Source organism: Urocitellus parryii, chromosome 1, assembly GCF_045843805.1.
Source record: "Urocitellus parryii isolate mUroPar1 chromosome 1, mUroPar1.hap1, whole genome shotgun sequence".
Classification (NCBI taxonomy): Eukaryota; Metazoa; Chordata; class Mammalia; order Rodentia; family Sciuridae; genus Urocitellus; species Urocitellus parryii.
This window is the reverse complement of record NC_135531.1, coordinates 263,808,314-263,829,002: the sequence shown is the minus strand read 5'-3', so window position 1 is coordinate 263,829,002 and position 20,689 is coordinate 263,808,314. Positions and strand designations below refer to the sequence as shown.

Here is a 20,689-nt window from a genome sequence, read left to right as displayed (position 1 = left end):
TTTGCATTGCTAGCTGCTCTATCCCCTCCAGCTCCACATGCCCTAGACTGTGAGCTGCCTGAGGACAGGAGATAGGCTTGCTAGCTTCACATGGCCCATGGGTCTACCATAACAGTGGAGACAGGGTAGGATCCTGTAGATCTATATTAAATAGAGAATAAAGAAATAAATGAATCAAAGCTGTTTCTTGGGCTGGGATTGTAGCTCAGTGGTAGAGCACTTGCCTAAAACGTGTCAGGCACTGAGTTTGATTCTTAGTACCACATAAAAATAAATAAATTAATTCAATTAAGGTATTTTTTTAAAGCTGTTTCTTCTTAAAAACAAACAAACAAACAAACAAAATAACACCTCGAAATTGTACTTGGGATGTAGTCCAGTGGTAGAGTGCTTACCTAGCATATGTGAGACATATATGTGAGACATATAAGGCCCAGGGTTCAGCCACAGTACCACAAAAGAAACAAATAAACAAATAAAAAAGCAAAAAACTTCACCCCTCTGAAATCAACTGAAAGTTCTCAGCAAATACCTGAGACAGCCAGGAGATAGCAAATGAGCTCAGCGTGGGTATTCCCTTCTTAATGCATGAAGCTGGGGCGGGCAGGGGTAGTGGGGGGGAGCAGTCTGCCTTTTGAGCTGCATTTAAAAAAATGTTGTGACCAGGTGGATATCATAATTAATTTGGGTATTATGCTCCTAAGTTTAATATTGTTACCTCTTAATTTTGCAGGTTAAAATCCCAAATATTAAACATTTAAAATTGGACTTTGGAATAATCATAATCCAACAAGCTTTTACTGAAAACTTACTCAGACACTGGGCTGGGTAAAAAAAAGGAAGCATGAAGAGACTCTGCGGTAGGTCTGGGATGAGAGCAGAGGAGGGAATGGGAGTGGTCAAGGATGATGCCTGTTTCAGATGTGAGAAACTGGGAGGGGCAGGCTTGAAAATGAGAACCCAGGAAGGGAGAGTCTAGAGAGTAGAGATGACAAATTCTACCTTCAGCTCCTTCCATCATCAGCTACAGACCTATCTAGTCAAAGCAGAGATCTTAAGAAGTCGAATATTTGCAAACAGGATGATAGTACAAATCACACATGAAAACTCTACACACTCAATCTAATCTGGATTAATCCATGGGCAAACTGAGTTGCAGAGTTTGTTAAAGAAGTGTATGGTTTTTGTTTTCTGCTCACTGTTGTCCGAGCTGATCTCAAACTCCTGGGTTCAAGCAATCCTCCTCCTTCAGCCTTCTAAGAGGCTGGACTATGGGTGTGTACTATCACACCTAGCAAAAGTATATGACTTTTATTTTTTTTTTTTTTTTTTTTTTTTTTTATAGAGAATGCAAAGACAATATGAAAAAGTAAAACCAACAGGTAATTCTTCAAAAAAAAGTTTACACAATTCATAAAGCTTTAGCTAAATTGACTAAAAGCAATATAAGATTGAAATTATTAAAATTATAAATGAAAGTAAGAACATTATCACTGAGATTACAGAAACTGAAAATATTATAAGTGGATACTTTGTATACTAATAAATTAGATGGACAAATTACTAGAAAACAAAAATCTGTCTTTTTTTTTTTTTTGTCAATTGATTTTCTTTTTTTTTTTTATTTTTTTTATTTTATTTATTTATTTTTTTATTGGTCGTTCATAACATTACATAGTATGACTTTTAAATATATTTAACAATTTGAGAAATTTCCTGCCTCAACAACCAGCTTTGCAATTAACTTTTCAAACCACTACAATTTACATTTTAAGTACTTTGCATGTAAGTGGATATTTACTAAGTATCTGAGTTTTTTTTTTTCCTTAAAAAATAGTTTAAAAATATAGCAAACAGCCAGGTATGGTGGTGCATGCCCCGGCAACTTAGTGAGACCCTGTCTCAAAAGAAAAAAAAAGGTCTGGGGATGTGGCTCAATGGCTAATCGGCCCTGGGTTCAATTCCTGGTACCAAAATAAAATAATAATAAAAATATAACAAATAATCATGAATTTGCATAGCAGGGATTTGCCCTCATAGATGGCTGATGAGTAGCTATAACCATTTCTCTAAGTATCAGTGTCACTGATACAAATAGGGGTTCAGTGTATTTTGATTTGATCACAAAGCAAGAATCACTCAGGTCTGAAAAAAATGTGAATTCATAAATGGAGATATTGACTGCAATGCATTTCTGTTTACAAGGCTGCCCTTTACATTTCTGGAGAATTGCAGCAGCTGTGTCCAGGTACTTGCTCCACTGACTATATTCATAGAACCAATCTTGGGTCAGAGGCTTCGGCCTACTGACCAGGCAGTGATGCACTGAGTCACCACTTATGGGCAAAGGCTCGCTGAGAAAGGTCCTTACAAGGCATCTTGGGATCACACTTCCACTCTACCTGCTCAAAGGTTCTCCTTCACCTTTCTGCACAGATAGGATTTTTCTTTTACTTCATATTCCTCCCATGCCAAGCAACCTTGCCACCTTGTATACTTTGTTGCCTCTGCCTAGGGCTGCAGCTGTAACCCACCTTAGTGCCCTCCTCTGGAGCTAACTTCTGGCATGGACTTTCCTTCTACAGTCCCAGCACCATGCCTTGTGCAGGAGCTATTAACTAAGGCCAGACCTGCTGGTTCTCAGAGCTCCACACACCTGCACATTAGCTGGTGGTCTTTTTCCTAGAGAACACTGACTTGGAATAACCACAAACATTGAAACTAGGAGATATTAATTTCATTTCATCTTGCCCTTGAGAATACTCCAAGGTTAGGGTAGGGGGTAAACATGAACTAAAATCATGATCCATTCCCTGATCCTTTTTTCTCAGTTCACTTAAACCACTGCCAAAGAAAGGAATAGAGATTAGATGTAGAGCCTGGTGGTAGAGCACTTGTCTAGCATATGCAAAACCCTAGGTTCAATACTTAATACCACCAGAAAGAAAAGTAGGGCCTGGGGATGTATCTCAATGGTAGAGCACATGTGTGCAAGGCCCTAGTCTGATCCCCACCACCAGGGAGGGGGGAGGGAGGGAGAGAGAGGAGGAACAGAAAGGTAAGTGTCAGAATCAGGACAAGGGATGGGTGGGCTTAGAGGAAAGAAAGAACAAATACCTGCTTGGCATCACAGTAGCGAAGTCCAAAGGCATGAAACTGAGGGAAGAAAGTTGGCTTGACTGCAATGATCTGTGTGTAGAGCTCTGCAGGCCGGGACATGGCTGGTGTGCCTGACAGTAAGATCACCCTCTTGGCAACCTAGAAGACAAACAGCCAAAGGTGCTCTGAATACAAGGAGAAGAACACAGGGAGCATCCAAAATGCCCGTGAGGCAGGAGCTAGATGCCATAAGAAATAGCAAAACCTCCTGGCATTCAGCCTGACCACCTTCCTGGCCTCTCACTGCTGGCAGTTCTCAAGTTCAAACATCATAGAAACAAGGGTAGATCTAGATTCCAAAGATACTCAATACCAGCCTTACTACAGACCTTCGTGTGGTGGACAACCTGGGATCTCTATGCAGGGCACTAGGAGCCGTAGGACCTAATGGAGATGCCAATATGGTAAGACGTCTTCTCCTTTTCTTAAGTCCTTCCTGACTGCCATCACAGCACTTAATATTTTCTTTTCCATCTCTCCAACTAGATGGAAAGCTCCTTGAGGTAAAGGACTAGGCTGGGTTCCCTTTATTTCCTGTAGCATTTGGTGCCTGGCACAAAGTTAAATAATCAGGAAGTATTCACTGAATGCCGAGAAAAATTCAGAAGGAAGCTAGTTAGTGTCACAAGGAACATGGAGTAAACACAAAGAATATAGCACTGGAACCAGAAGTGGGAAAGAGCGGCAGGTCTGAACTTCTGAATAGATTTCTGACATTCAAGTAGAATTTACTATAAAATAATGACACTGCTATGACCTGAAGGAAGTGACAGAGATTGCCTGTGTATATAGCCTCTATTTGATGTTCTTTAAATGAAAAAAAGGACTTCCCCATCTTCACCATGGTTCAAGCCTAGAGGTCCCTGACTCCAGCTCATTTTGCAGTTAATAGGGACTTTAAGTGGCAGCACCCAGATCCACATTCCTTAATTCAGCCCAGGTCTGCAGCAGCCTGGTCAGCAGTGGGCAGGATGGAAATAGTCAATTTTAATGATGTTCTCCACTACCCTAACAGAGACCTGTCCCCAAGGAGATCAGACCCAAATCCTGCACCTCTTGTAAAAAGAAGAGAAAGAGGTTGAGACTGAAAAAGTTCCAGCTCTGTTGGAACTTAATATCACCACAAATTACTGAAGAGAAAATTCACTTCAGCTCTGGGAAGGGACCCTACCTGGAGTTCAGTTGTCTAGAAACAGCTTGTTAACCACTGTAACCTTGAGCTAATGACAGTAATATAAGGCAATCACATTGAGTAAATCTCCTCCAGGAGGAAATTAGTTTTTTAAATGATACACTGCCTCGGGAAAATAAATAAATAAAGGTGTAGCAATGGGAAGAAAAATGATTCCTTATAAATATACAATATATACAATTCTAAAAATGCACTTTTGCCCTCTCAGCCACTGCCAATACTAATTCCATTTTGAAGGGGCAGCTATGCATTTCACCAGCTATAATTTTCCACAGTTCAATTACTTGGGTCTTCTAATTTCCTGCAAGGTTTAATGCAAACTCATTAAAATAACAATGGGCTTCCTTAATGAAGTCTGTTGCATCTCTCACCCTGGCTTAAGACCATTTCAATGAAAGGGACAAGATGAAAAGGTTCTATAGATAAAGAGAAAATCTGCCAGGTCCCAAACCCACTCCCCGTGTGGCTGTGTTTGCCCAGGACCTCCAGGGTCTCCTGCTGGATATTTATAGGCTGTTAATATAATACTGAGTCACTTCTCTCATATACATCCCAGACCAGAGTGACAGGAGCTGTGCAAATGGATGTTGGTGGGTGTTAAAAAGCACAAACAACAGTACAGATAGAGAAAAAGGCTGGCTCTTTGCACAACATCTAATCTGATTGACTGAGCTTGTTCCCTGCTCAGTCCCAAAACGTTCAACTTATTGTCACTGTCATCTGTAACGCCTTTAATCTATACCCAGCTGCAAATGATTTATATGATTTATGTTTCCATCTCAGAGAACTTCCAAGCTAGGAAAATATAAATGCCTAAAGCAAGATAAATCAACACCAACCTGAACACGATTGTTAACCAGCCTGGCTAAGGAAAAGTGGCACCCAAGAAAGCTCCAATGGAACAATGGGAAAAATAATCTCTGCTTGGTGTGATTCCTGAGCAGACACTGTTGGGGGCAGATAACCTTCAAAGATAGGCTTGGTTTCTTCCTGAGCTGGGTGTGGGAACGTCCTACAGAATAGGTTGCTAGCAGGATAGTAGGTCAAATTAACCAAGAGAATCTTATGTGGTTATTCAAATAGATAACCTTTACGTAGGTTTTAAAATATGAGCCCAGAGAATGTTCTACTGCAGAGAAAGGAGATGAAGTTGTTTAAAACAAGTTCATATAAGAAGCAGTTTCAAAATGTTTCATCACTTTTCATTGTTATCTCTCTTTTTTTAAATTCCAACTGAGCCAATAATTTGTTTGCAGAATTATTCTGATTGGCTATAACATCCTTTACCAAGACCTAGGCCAGAAATACAATCATGCTCCCCAAAGCTCAGTCCCATTCTTTTATCCAGTATTACTCCTAATAGTCCTCTAAATAAAGCTTATGCAATAATCTCAATTTAGAAAAAAGACAGGTAACATCAAAGAATAGACCACATCCAGACTACCCAATTGTCCAACACTCATTAATCCTGACATGGCAGGGACAATGAAGCTATTAAACTAGTATAGAAGTCATTACGCAATCTTCAAAAATAAGGACAGTGGCAAGCACAGTTTAGAGCAATTGACCGAAAGCACCAGATCAAAAACAAATTTAGGGGCTGGGAATATAGCTCAGTTGGCAGAGTGCTTGCTTTGCATGTACAAAGCCCTAGGTTTAATCCCCAGCATCACAAAACACAACAACAACAACAAAACAAAAACAAAAACACAACAACAACAAATGCAAGATCAGAGTGACCCCTCTCCCAAGGAGAAACAGCAAAATCCAAGGCCTGAGGACAGAGGAAAGACCCTTAAGCAGATAAACCCAGAGATGAGAATTTGGGAAGGGGACTGAGGTTCTGTGCTTCATTTTGCCCCCAGGCACCGTTTTCCCCAGGCGTATTGATTCAAAATACCAATATGCTATAATGAGAATACAGCAAATGGTGTAATTCTAGCTGATTAATGTCATGCCATCATCAGCTTCAAGGCTCGCAAACCACTCGTGGACAGGTATTAAGAGAGCATGCATGTGAAAATTAAATACTAAGGTGGATTTATTTACTCTAGAAAACAGTCTATTTCTGTAAGTATCAGATGCCAATAATTTCCTTTTTAAGTCTGACTCTGTAATGAACTTGAGAATAAACCAGAATGTCTAGGCCCAGGGGCTTCACTTGTAGACTTGACACAACAGGGGAAAAAAACAGAACCAGCCAGCTGATGGCCCTCTCCCCTCTGGCCTGAAGAATGCACAGAGCCATCTCTTCCAGATGCAGGGGACTGAATTTTCTAGTGCCTGCTTCTGTATCTTGAGAAGACAGTCAGTCACTGCAGCATTGTAAGAGCTATGATTTGGTTACAAATCCATCAAAAGGGAAGAGATTCATATTTGATGGATTTATACAATAATGCTATTTGTAAAAAAAGAGGGAGATTCTTTTGGAATGATAAGGAATGATTTTCAAGATACATTATTAAGGAAAAAAAGGCAGGTTTAGAGCAGTGGCGGTAGGACACTCTGAGGGAGAAAGGAAACACGCACACCCACACTGTGTGGGTGTGGGCTAGTCCACAGAAGAAAACTGGAAATCTGGTGCCTACAGCTGCTTGGGGAGAGGGATGAGACAGGATCCTGAGGTAGAGGAAAGACGTAGTTTTGTACTACAGTGTAAAGATGTAGTTTTCCTTCCTTTCGCACATTTGAACGAAACATCTATTTGAACTACTCTAATAAAAAAGGAAAAAGAAAAGCCTGAGCCTTTTAGCCAATCTCTCATTAACTTATCATTAGAGATATAAAAAGCACTCTACTCACAGGAAAGAGAAACAGTATTTATTAGGAGAGGATGGTGGGATTCCAGGGGCCTTTTCTCTTTAAAAATTATAATTTTGTTATTATAGTGGTTTAATAGCAACAACAACAAAATCAGTATAAACAAAACCAATTACTAACAAAAAACCCAAGCACATACACTAGATGCTCAAAAGAGAGATGATAATCCTCAGAGCTGGTGTCCGGTGTGGGGGAAGAGGGCCCTGATAGAGGTTGAATGGGAATGAGAAGGGTTCTGCCTGGCCAGGCTGGACTCAGAGGCTCCACCAGAAGGTACGATGAGAACCAAGAAATCCTGCTTATAGGAATTTGTCCTGATATGATAAGCAGCCAACTACGTACAGATGGATGATGTTCACTGCTCAATTATTTGTATCAACAAAGAAGGGTAAGGATCGAGGCCTGACACTAAAGGTTAACCTCCAGGGTGTTTTACACAATGGCATGCTCTACATCACTAAAAACTTCCATCTTGCCCTACAATTGGCATGTCAGAAAAATAACCAATTGTTAACAGTGGTTTTCAAGTTTTAATTTTGTCGTTTAGAGTTTTTTGTTTTACCTACTTTCATACGTTTACATATACTGTATACTTACGTATAGACTAAGCCACTTGGTTTAGTATTAATAACTCAGGCAAACAATGCTGTGGGGGGAAGAAAGAGGTCCTCTTTCCCATGGGACAAGGATACCAGTTTCTTATGAGCTAACAACATGACCTCTATATGCTGAATGCTGACCACTTACAAAATTCACATTTCTGGTACAATCTAGTTCTGCTATCTCACAGGCTATAAGATAATATGAAACACATGTGCTGAAAATATTTTATGATATTCATTATCAGAATATAGATTTTGCTTTAGTTTGAGTACTAGGGATTGAACCCAGGGGCACTTAACCACTGAGCCACATCCCCAGCACTTTTTATATTTTATTTTGAGACAGGGTCTTGCTAAGTTGCTTAGGGCCTTGATAAGTTGCTGAGGCTGGCTTTGAACTTGCAATCCTCCTGCCTCAGCCTCCCGAGTCACTGGGATTACAGCCCCATAATATAGTTCTAAAAGATGTACTTTTAGAAAACAATCGAATGGCATTCAATTGGCCCATTAGGTGGCTTTTCAAAGACATACTTTGCTTCTTACCTACTATCTCCTTATTCCCAAAGCATTCAGACTCATTTCCTTAAAACATTTAGATCAGTGATTCTCAATGGGTTTGGGAAGCGGCTGGCTGGTAGGAAACATCTGGAGACAATGTTAGTTATCAAAGCTGGAAGTCCTACAGGCAGCTAGGCCAAGGATGCTGCAGACATCCTACCATGCACAGGATGGCCAAAGAATCATCCAACCCAAAATACCAATAGCACCAAGGTTGAGCAACCTCTGATCTAGATAAAAATATACCAAAGAGAGAGCAAAAGGTTTAGTGAACAGAATTACAAGGGAAGCCCTGCCCAACTCCTTCACCCCAATCCTTTCATTGTCCAGCACTATATGAAGTCAATATTACTTCAAGACACCTTCATGGACAGCAGGCCATGTTCATAGCTCCTACTTTAAAATATTAATTCACCCACGACCTACAGCAAATGTAGAGTAATGTGTTCTTGTCAGCAGTTTAAAGATTTGTTTTAAATATGTCACTTTGAAATATACTCAAGATATTAAAGATGTATGTGTTCCAAAGGCCTGGCTCAGCAGCACATATTTCAGAACCTACTACATAGTTCTGAGTGCCCAACCAGACAATGGCTACATTAACAAGGCCTGCTAAGAAGCTTTCATATTACAATTTTAATGATATGATCTATCTACTGTGCAATCCTTTTGTCATCAGAGGTACAGATTTAATTTTAGCTTTGTCTATAATTCTGGAACCACGGTACTAAGACCTATTAACATATTTATAAGTTAAACATATCAAAGCCTCTCCAAAGACAGAAAGACATTTCATTTATGTGTCCATAAATGGCTATCAACATATAAATATTTATAGGTATATCAGCAGAGAATCAAGCCTTTTAAAGTAAAAGACTTTTATTTTTAGATTTGTAGCATATGACATAACTCTGCCTTGGAAGATGTATCTTATCACCTGTTATTCCTTAATAAAATTAAAACTTTAAATGAGTAGACATTCATGTTCAGTTTTTGGGGTGGTGGTATCACAGTTTAGATATGAGGTGTTGCCCAAAAGCTTGTGTGTGAGACAATGTAAGAATGCTCAGAGGCAAAATTAGTCAAGATTATTAAATCTATTGACCTAGTCAGTGGATTAACTCACTGATATGGATTAACTGGGTAGTCAATGAAGGCAGGTAGGATGTGGCTGGAGAAAAGGTCACTGGCAATGTGTCTTTGGGTTTTACATTTTGTTCCTGGTGAGCAGAGCTCTCTCTGCTTCCTGATTGCCACTTTCTGAGCAGCTTTCCTCCACCATACCTTTCCGCTATGATCCTTTGTTTCACCTCAAGCCCAGAGCCATGGAGTCCACCAACCATGGACTTCATTAACCTCTGAAAACATGAGCCAACACAAACTTTTCCTCTGCCAAGTTATTCTTGTCAGATGTTTTGGTCACAGTGACACAAAGCTAGCTAAAACAGGTGGGAAAATTAAATTAATTGTCAAATGCTAAATTTCACTAACAATAAATCTGTTTCACTTAGTTTAGGCAAAAGTGGAAGCTCTTTTTAGGCACTAAAAGCTGCAGTTTCAAAACACTGGGGTGACACAAAGGCTGCCTAAATAGAATGCAGGATAAACTTGAACTTCTGTTGGCTCTACATCAGCTAAAGTGGGTTCCTCCAAAGCCACTGTGAGACTTCTAACTTGCATGAGAGAAAATGCTACTTTCATAATCCATCTTCACAAGAGGAAAAAAACTTACCCTAAGGAAATTTGGTGCCTACCCGCTCTGTGAGGGGTAGGGACCAAGACACCAACAAGAATGCCAGAGAAACACAGAGCCTGGACTGCACACCAGACATGTGCAGGGAAAGACCTGACCCTACACTTCATACCCACCCCTGCTCTGCTCTGAATCAGAACTCTCACAAGTCCAGGTGCTCAGGGACTAGTGCAGAACCCCACAGAAAAGAATGTGAACAGCCAGTGCTCCCATGAACCAAGGAAGCCCAGAGAGCACTGAAAGGTGACCAGCTTATAAGGCATGTCTCAGTTCTGCCAGCCTTCCTGCTGATAACCACTGGCCCTGGCTGGTCCTAGATTTGGATAAGTCAACTTCTTTGGTTCCCAATACCTTGATAGAGGTGACTCAGATTCTTCTGAGCTGCTCTGTGAATAAGCTGATAAAGGTTATCCCATACCCAGGAAGGAAGTCAGAGAAGGATTCTGGAGTGCTATTCCAATCTGGCTTGTGATCCTCAACAGGACTTCAACTGGACTACTGGGTTCTTAGAAGAATGTCAGGAAGGAAAATGGAACTGACACCAAACCCTAAGGAAAGCTGCCCTCAGTCAATCCTGAATCCTGTCCACCTACAGCTCACAGGCCTGGACAGCAACAGCTCCACAAGGACAACCACATACCTGAGCAATACCACAGGTTTCAAGGCTCAGTGGGCACAGACCCCAACTCTCCTCTCATTGGCACTCACCTTTAGGATGGGCACAGCTGCTCGACAGCGGGCGGTCTTGATGTTTTTGAGGAAGTGAGATTCATCCTGAAAGAAACAGCTGTGTGGGTGAACAAGGCTCAGTTCTGAGTGGGCAGAGGGAGCCTACCTTAAGCTTGATCTTGGCCTGGCATTTTCCGTGTGGATGTCTCCCATGCCATGTTCTCATTCAAGGAGATGAAGCAGGGGACCCAGGGAAGAACTCAGGGCTCTGAAGCAGCTTCTTTACTACACTCTAGGCAAGTCACTTACATCTCTCCAGGCAGTGAATCCCTGCCCCCTCAGAGGCTGCTTGGATGAACAAGCCACTGAAAATTGATTTGCTGCTTCATAAGAGGCACCTCACATCTGTGTGGCACAGGACTAAGATGTACTAAGGACCCATCATGTGTCCAGTACCTGCCCTAGGGGCCAGCAGTACAGTGAGGATGTTGGACACTGATCAGTCAGTATTACTACTGGGGGATGTGAATGAAGCACCATGGGGACTGAGAAAAAAAAAGATGATCCTGTCCTCCAGGAACAGGCAATCATGCCCCGAATATGACAGCTCTGCATTCTGTGTATAAGGAAACACAAGACTCCATCATATCTCCTAAAGACAAATGAGTTACTACAAATCATTAGTACATGAGGGTAAATTTTCTAGGATGGTACACATTCTAATTTCTTGCTATGTGACTCTGAAAAGCTAACTGACCTCTCCGTGGAGCCAGTTTCTCCACCTGCAAAATGGGTATAATGATAGCTCTTAACAAATGAGGTTGCTATATTTGTGTATGTATGTATGTGTATACACACACACACAAATAATATTGTGCATATATTATGTATATATTTCCTCCCCTGGTGGTACTAGGGACTGAATCCAGGGCCTTGGGCATGCTTGGTCTTACAAACAGAGCCCTCAGATCAGTCCTGCCACTTAGCATTCCATGTAGCTGTCCTATGACTAGGGGTACTAAAAAGACTCAGCTCTGTCTCTGGAGAAATCTACAAGGACTCCTGTTCCATTTCAGCTATGATGAACAAAGAGGTCCTCAAAAGCAGAATGGAGGGAAGCATGAGATGCCCCCAAAGTGTTAAGATAGACACTTTGACTCTAGTCACAGAAATGTGGGGTGTAACAGTCATGCTCTGGCTTCATGTCAAGTCCTCAGGACAGTCATGAGATTTCTCTCTTTATAGAGAAAATCAAAGAAAGTGCAAGGACACAAAGGGACCAGACCCTCAGACTAATGGGTGAAAACGTGTCCCAAGCAATGGCTTGAAACCAAAGCTGCTTCTAAGAAGCATGACATGACAGGGTTGTCACTATATTCCTTTCTACCATGTTTCTTTGAAGTCACCAGAAGACAGGGCTTTTACTTCACTGAAGAACAAGCCAATGTTTGCCAAAAAATATCATGGCAGAAACAGAAAATCCAATTCTGAAGTCAGATGCAACCAGCTTTAATCAATGATCCTCTACATTGTTAGCTTTATGTTTGGGGGAAATGATCATTACTCCCACTGTCAGCTCCGTTAGCTGTGAAGGGATAATTCAGGAACAAAAGACGATACCTGCTCCATGGGCTCTGGGAAGATCAGTGGTTACACTTCATGCAAGGGGACACACAAGAGATAAAGGTGTTCTGCTTCTAACACCCAGAGCCATCGTCTTCCACCCTGGAATACCCTTTTATGTTTTTTGAAAATTTTTTGTGCTACTAGGAGTTGAACCCAGAAACTTGTGCATGTTAGGCAAGTAGGATATTCTGCTATTTTCATTTCACTTGGATGCTGACAGTTTTTAAAGCTAGTAAATTTATGCCAAACTACAAATGACTCCCTCAAAGACTTGTTACCCTTATAGCTTTGAAAAAAAAAAAAAAAAGTACATTTGTGTTTGCTTATGCCAAGAACACAGTGTGGTTCTCATGTCCAGAACATGGTAAGAGATCCCCTGAGGTCAGCAATTGTCTTCTCCTTCTCTTGTCTGAGCTCCCAAAATGTTTTCATTTGGGAACTATGTTGACACATTCAGTTCTGAAAGAGCTGGCTGGGTACCAAGTCTGCCCAGACTTTTCTCATGAGTGCATGAGCCATGAAAGAAGGAAAGCCAGGAAATGAAAGATGCGCTGTGGGATCTGGGAGCAGGACTCTAGTAAAGACTTCTTTTTAAAAACTTTTTAAAAAACTTTTTAAAAAGTCCCATAAAAGGTGCTTTTTATGTTTGTTGGTTTGGTTTGGTTGGGGATGGGGCAGGGTGTCTTTATAATGGTTGAAAGGAAACTTATTGAACCACTTTGACAAAATGGCACACCCTTGCTGTCCAGACTGCTGGCCTAGAGCCCCAGGTGGTCTTGGGTCAAGGTGCTGGCCTCCTATGCAGGCTAGAAATCCTAGCACATATTCAACCACAGTTTTAAAATGTTCCCCAGGAAATGATATTGGCCAAATTATATTATTATGTTGTATGCATGTACAAATACGTAACAACAAATCCCATCATTATGTACAACTGTAATGCACCAAAAACCAACCAAACAAACAAAAAACCCTGTTAACATTTAAAAAAAGGGAAAAAAAAATTAAAAAGCTCCCCAGGAAATTCTAATATGCAGCCAGGGTTGAGAACTGCTATTTGAGAGGAATGCAATGCCAGCTCTCCACAAAATAAAAACAGTGATTTCTGTTCCCCAAGAAACTGAGAAAGACCAAATGAGATTACAGATCCCTCTAGGAATTTCTAAGAGATTTCACAGAGATAAAATACTTGAAGACTTTGCAAGTCACTTACAATGATGACAACTTTGAAAGGGGTCTTTAGCTGTTTTTCCAACTTGCTAAGAAGGTCAAAACTGACAATGTTGACCAAGCCAGCTGTCAGACGGCCCTTCCCAGTTATTACCACATTGATCTGATCTGGGCTCAGAGATGGCAGCCACTGAAGGAATGCCTGTGGATGACAAGGGAGAACAAAACACAATAAATAAAGATCAGCCAACCCTCTTTGGCACTCTCAATATGGACTGATTTTATCATTTCCTGAAAAGCACATCTGGTTTCACTCTCCACACACCCTGCATCTGCAGAAAAAAAAAAAGCCTTGTTATCTCTACCTCCCTCTAACCCACCTGCCCCCTCATTGTCCACTGACAGGACACCCCCTCCCTTGTCAGCAGGTACTTGTGGTGACTCTGGGTTTCATCTCTGTGGTCTCAACTAGACAAGAAGTTTCTGCTGGGGAAGAATGTGATTCTTTCTAAGAATTTTATGAAGGACTTAGGAGAGCAATGAAGGCAAACTCCATTTACTGATGATGATGTAAATATTTATGTAAATTTATGTAAATATTTTCTACAAACACAACTGCCTCCCCACCCCCCCAAAAAAAACCCCTGCTCTCCCCAGCAACCCTATAGCCTCTAGTCAAATTTGCTCCCTGGAGCCAGTGGAAGGTCACCAGGCACCACACCAACGCTGGGTGACCATGCACTTTCCAGCACTGCCTGGGCTGCACTGTTCTGACACTGGGGGTGCTGGCCTTTTCCCTAGTCTTGGTACTGCCTATAACCATCTCTCTGACTTCCCTGGAACTTCTGGGGTGCTGAGGGAATCTTAACACATACAGGTTATTGACTGAATCATTGCTGTCCACAGGTGTTGGCAGAATTCAGAACACAGATAACAAAAGAATGTATTGTTTCTACACACATTTTTTAAAGTTTTTGCCTTCTCTTTGGTTAGGATGGCACATCTGGGATCAGACTGACCAGCAGCAGGAAGAAGCCATGCTATATGGAAGCGGGAAGAGACAAAAGTCAGGAAGAGCTATGGCTAATGAGCTAGGTCTTCCTTCTCAGCTGTGTTTGCTTACAGAGATTTGATAACTCAGTGTTCACATTTTTTAGGTTCTCAGTCCATAAGGTGACTTGGGTGACAGTGAACATCCCACCCATACCACCCTCTATAGAGTGCAAAACTCTGAGCCAAGAAGTCAAGAGGGACCTTCAAAGCCCACACTGCTGCTCACTAGCAGGAGACATGGTACATAACCCATCTGACATTTAGTTTACTCATTCATAAAACTGGTCACTGCCTTGTGTTATGGGATTAAAGGAGCAAAGCTATTTTGGGAAATAAAGTATGGGGCAGATGGAAGCTATTAATGTGCATACAGAGGGAACAGAGGTACTGAAAGTGTCTACTGTTGGACCAACTGATGTCCCTAAGGTGGTGAATCCTGGACTTTCTTCCCCAAAACATAACCTGACTAATTCAGAAAATATAAGCCTTGCCAGCTTAAAATAAAAGGATGCCAACTTCTTTCTTTTCCTGTCTTCATTTGAGACCAGAACTTCAAAGATTCCAGGCCTTGTCTCCAAACCATTCTTTTGTTATTCTAGCACCAAGGAAAATCTTTCTTAAGATTCCAATACAAAGAGAATTAACCTGCTCCCAGGTGAAGCGCACAGAGGACGGTACCACAACCAGGAGTGGCCACTCCTTCCGGTAAAAGGCCGCTATGCAGATGGCTTGGATGGTCTTTCCCAGGCCCATGTCATCAGCAAGCAGCAGGCGACCTCTTTTCGCTATGGCAAAACTGCAAGCAGACAAAGGAAAGTACATGTGTTCTTAGTACATGTGTGCTTAGTACATGTGTTCCACACAATCCATTTTCATCAACCTTACTACTGAAAGCAGGCTGCTCTGAGCAGCATGGGCTCTACTTGCAGCAAGATTTGCTCCCAAAAGAGGAAAGTATAGGTGCAGATTAGGGGGCAATATAAAAAACAGAAAGAGGGAGTCAACACAGGGAAAATATGGAATGGTGGTCAAGTAGCAGGGAGAAGACCTAGAAGACAATTTGGCTATAGGAGCTGAGGGGCAAGGTTCCAAGAGAGGACTCATGAGGGAGGAGGTGTCAGCAAGAGGAATCAGAGGAGGGAAGGTTTCAGTGACAGGAGCCAACCCACACAGAGTGGAGCACGGGCAGATGAGGGAACATGAAGGTGGGGCAAGCTCAGCTGTCCATCACCAGGGCAATGACTCACTTGGGAAATCTGCCCAGGAAGAACAGACAGAAAGACAAGTCAGAGGGGTTAAAAATAAAGCTTTCTGAAGATCTGAGTGCACTTCATATGCATATAAGCAGAGGGCAGAGCTGGCAGAGACAGAAAATGCTAGAGAGGAGGAAGATGCACCAGGAGTAAGTGTCTGAGAGGGAGCTCAGCCTCAGCACAGGGTTTTCCTCAATTAGCAGCAGCCAGGATTCTGAAGCCTTAAGGTCTACAGATGCTAACAGTGTGCAGATGTGGAGGATTTCACCATTTTGGAGCCAGAATGGTCTGTGTTGGAATCCCACTTCCATCACTAAGCAGCTGCACCACTTTACGCACCCCTATGCCTCAGCTCCCCTGACAGTGAAGAGGGAATAATAGCAGTGCCTGCTCTCAGGGTCGGGGGAGGACTGATGGAGACAATATTCAGTGCACTTAAGATAGTGCCTGGCACCTTAATAAGCACCAAGAAGTGGTTACATTAGAACAATTATTCCACAAAAATGAGAAAAATATTCAAGACACAAACAGCAAAATGACTTGCTTGAGTCACTAGCAAATCAGTGAGAAGCTAAAAGGATCCCAAATGCCAAACATCTGGTCCCTTGCTCCAAACCCCAGTCCTTTCATCTAATTCCTAAAAACTGACATTTGCCCAGAAACCTGATAATCAGCTGGTAGAATAGCTCTTTCTTTAATTCTCCTGTAGTAAAAAGAGAAAGTCCCATCTTCTAACCTGTATCTGGTAGGGCATATGAGGATTCTAAGAGGCACTTGGCCTTTCTGATTTCCTGGAAACATTGTTTCCCAGGAGGGAAACTAAGCAGCAGCTCTCTAGGTACCTGAAGCTAGCATGCCCAAGGCCCAGCACCATGTACGACAAAGGTGTCATGTTGTAGACTTCCCTGTCCTCCCAACAGCATCTACCTGGGTGAGAGGGAGTGTCCCTCCCTGTAGCCCCAGCCTTGGCTGCTGGGAGGAGGAAGCAGAGTGCCACCCTCCTGTCCCCTACAGGACTGGTCGCCCCCTGCACACCTGTTCTATGAAGTCTTCCCATCCAGTTCTGGGATCTACCCACAGCACAGACAAACAAGGAAGGCGGGTGTGAAAATTTCATCTTTTCATTTCATTTTCTGACTTGCAAAATTGGTGGCCAGGGAGGACAGGCAGTACATAAGAAACAAAATCCATAGAGAACAGCACTCCCTTTGAGTGCCTTTTGTCTCAGCCTCCTCAGCTGTGCCACCCACAACTTCCAGATGGCTTGGTCCATCTGGTCATTCTCAACGCAGAACAGACCCCCGAACTTTGCATTCTTTCCTCTCCCCTGCCCTCAGGTGGCCCAACTAAGGAACAAAGTGTCCAAAGCATGAGAACAAAGAAAAGGTCTGGATAACAGAGCAACACAGCCAAATGCATCTTCTCTAATTTGGTATTACAGGAAAGAAAGCGCTTCAGGCGTCATCAGAAACCACAGACTTGAGCCTCTATTCCATTTCTGAGTGACTTTGAGTAAGTGGCTCTTTCTGGTCCTGGATGCATTCATCTGCTGAATGGAACCAGTTATATATTAGTGGAAGCTGATACAAGATTCTGCTCCATAAATATCAAGGTATGTTTGACACAGTCCTTATATTAAAAAACAAAGATAATGGAATTGACAGCCCACATCCCCCTAAACTAAATCTCTAACCATTCAGAGACTGAAAGTTAAAATCTGAATTTAATTAGAAAGCTTTGAAGAAAGGCTATAAGGACCATCAGCAGCTTTACAACCATACAGTGTGAAAAAGATGAAAGCTCCTATCCAAGGTCCAGTCCTACGGCTACAGCTGTGGTCACATGCACATCTGTCTGGGATGTCTCACACACATACCTCCCTCAGGGTAATGGTGTGAGCTGGCAAGACCAGCATTCACCAAGTGCCAAAGGATATCTAACAGAGCATGAAGAACATGGATACAGCAGAAGGGCTGCTCAGAGGGTGGGGCCTGGCCACCTGTCTCAGGTCTAGTGAAGAAGCCAGAGGAAAAAAGATCAAAGAATAAGCTATCCTGAGCCTCATGAAAACAAGGCCCGAAGGACACCTCAACAGATGAAGGATTGAAATGGCAAAGCAAGTAGTTATTCAAAGTAGTTCTTTTAAGAGAGATGGAAGTTGGAGGGGAAAGGAAAAAAGAGGTGTGAGGCAAGGCTGGGACCACTGGGTTATAAGGGCAGCTGTGTCCAAACAGTACATAGAGAAGAGAATTCCCCCAGAGTAGTAGCTGAGCTTACACCAGAGCACCACACTCAGGCTATAGGCAAGCAGTTTTACAGTTTGTCAGCTCCACTGAGAACTTGGGTTCCCTCCCTTGCATGGGCTCTGTCTCCAGCCATGCTGCCTAATAACAGCTCTAACTCCTATTACTTCTGGATAGACCATTGAGACTTCCTCTTTTCACTCCTTCAAATCCCATATTTTATGAGAAGGCAAGTTGAAAATTAGCATTTACTTCTCCCAAGAAAAACTGGGGGAAAATGGTCAGGACATGACTTGATCTTTTTTCTTTCTATAACAAGGTCACCCTGACTTTCCACTTTCAGACCAAGTAATTCAGGTGTCATAGGCCCTACGCACTGGATCCAAGGGTGGATTTAACCAGCAGGATTTTAAGCCTCCAAGTCCACGTGACTGGCTCCAGCATCACCATTAGACCCAACGACAACAGTGTGAGATCCATCAGGAAAAATGGGTTTCAGCTGGGTTGCTGAGCTGATGGAAGGCGAAGCCCAAAACATCACAAGCTGTCACTAAAAGGAATGTGTGGGTGAGAATAGTGCAAGCCAAGAAGAAAGTAGAGTGAAGAGAGGACCAGAGAGTCGTGATGAGATCTTTAAACATGATAGATTTTCTATCATGTGCAGAGAGAAATTTCTATTTAAGCTACTTTGAATAGGGTCTCTGCACACCTGCAATCCGGAGTCCTGGCTAATGCATGGAAATTGAAATCAGTGGTTATAATAAGGCTCTGGTAACTGTGCACCTGATTGTTTAATGCCTAGATGTTTTTAATCACCCATGCAAGATGAGTATCCAAAAAAGAGGTAGCATCTGAATCCAGTCCCTGGTGAGTGATGAAATTCAGAAATTCATGCAAGAGAGTGTGAAAGGAAGATCAAGAACCTACTTGACTCCAGCTCTCTGAAAGGGCATCAGAGTAGACACGAGCTTGGCATCCACTTCAGAAAGGTCTGCCTCAGGGACCTCAACAGGTTGGAGAGATGTCTTTTCCAGCTGAGAAGCAAATGCCAGGGTGAGAGTCTTGGGCAGAGGATCCAGCTGAACTTGTGGGAGGCAGCGTACCCTTGTAACTGGAAAGAATAGAGGCATGTGAGCCAGAATGGTCACGCCCAAGAGACATGGGGAAGAAGAAAGGGCTTCAAATGCACAATTCAACAAGTTCTGCCACATGTCATCTTCTGAAAAAGGCCGGATGCAAACTGGGATCTGACAGCTGCATACTAGCATAGTACATGAACCTAGAAAATTAATTTTATCTCTGTGTTCCTTGATTTCTGCAAATAAAGCACTGGATAATGCAAAACTGACTTGGTAGACTACACAAACACTGGAAGAATTGCCAAGTATTTTTGTGATTGATGTTTTTAAATCTAAAGTAATCTTAAAAAATTATCTTGGTTTTCCCATTAAATTCAATAAACACCCATATTAAAACCTCAGCCCTGGAAGACTCCTAAAAAAGCAAGTCTTAAGCAGAATGAATCTCGCCTTATTTCCCTTCTTGTGCTTTGATGGTCTTGATGTCTGAGAAGGCAGCCAACTCTTAAGTCACCTGCTGTCAACAGCTCTGCACAGGATATTAGGTGTTCCCAAGGAAGACTGCTAGGGCAGCAGTGCTGCCTACAAACATCAAAAGGCACAGTTCATGCAAATGCCTCAAACTGATAAAAACACACATTTTGACCCTTTTCATAAAAAAATAGTTATCTCTAAAATATCCATTAGTTTGAGTGTGAACTTATACTCATGATCCCCTTTAGTGGGGGTCAGTAAGTTAAGGCTTGAGAGCCAATTCAGCTTACTGCCTTTTTTGGGGGGGAGGGGGAGGTATTCTAGAGATTTAACCCAGAGGACTTTACCACTGAGCTATATCCCCAGTCTTTTTTGTTTTTTATTTTGAGACAGGGTCTCACTAAGTTGTTTAGGGCCTTATTAAGTTGCTGAGGCTGGCCTTGAACTCACAATCCTCCTATCTCAAGTCTCCTGAGCCACTGGGATTATAGGTGTGTACCCCCATACCGGGCCAGTTGCCTGGTTTTTTAAGATAAAGTTTTACTGGACCAATCAATTCTGGATTGTCTATGGCTACTTTCACATGACAATGGCAGAGCTGAGCAGTTCAGACAGAGACCCACATAGTCCAAAGCCTAACACACTTATTATCTGGTCTATTTAAAAAAAAAAAAAAAGTTTTATTGTGTTGGGGATGCAACTCAGTGGTACAGCATTTGCTTAGCAAGTACAAAGTCCTGTTTCATCCCTAGCAACACACACACACACACACAAAAAAAAAAAAAAAAAAAAAGAAAGAAAGAAAGAAAAAGAAAAACCTACCAACTCTGGCTAAAATTAGAGTATGCACTATTACTTAGAGTGACTCTTTTGAGTTTAGGGCCCTTTACTTTCCTTTCAAGTAAACTGATTCTAAACCCCTTTACAATGGATGGAGAAATCTTCTAGATAGGGCCATTAACCCAAGTGGGAGAAAAAGCTTAATTGGGATCCATACAGAAATGAAAGCAAATAAATTGTACCAAATTTGCTTCCTGA

At 42.1% G+C, this 20,689-nt stretch overlaps 1 protein-coding gene across 2 annotated transcripts in view; it reads right to left on the bottom strand.

The window, feature by feature from the left end:
- Positions 1 to 20,689, bottom strand: part of Smarcal1 (SNF2 related chromatin remodeling annealing helicase 1) — a 59,490-nt gene that overhangs the window by 23,859 nt on the left and 14,942 nt on the right. For both annotated transcript variants that reach the window (XM_026402357.2, XM_026402358.2), the window contains exons 7-11: positions 19,026 to 19,209; positions 15,248 to 15,398; positions 13,593 to 13,751; positions 10,793 to 10,858; positions 3,118 to 3,258 (exon numbers count right to left, since the gene is read on the bottom strand). In XM_026402357.2, the coding sequence (XP_026258142.2) occupies positions 3,118 to 3,258; positions 10,793 to 10,858; positions 13,593 to 13,751; positions 15,248 to 15,398; positions 19,026 to 19,209 (701 nt within the window). The remainder of the gene's footprint in view (positions 1 to 3,117; positions 3,259 to 10,792; positions 10,859 to 13,592; positions 13,752 to 15,247; positions 15,399 to 19,025; positions 19,210 to 20,689) is intronic.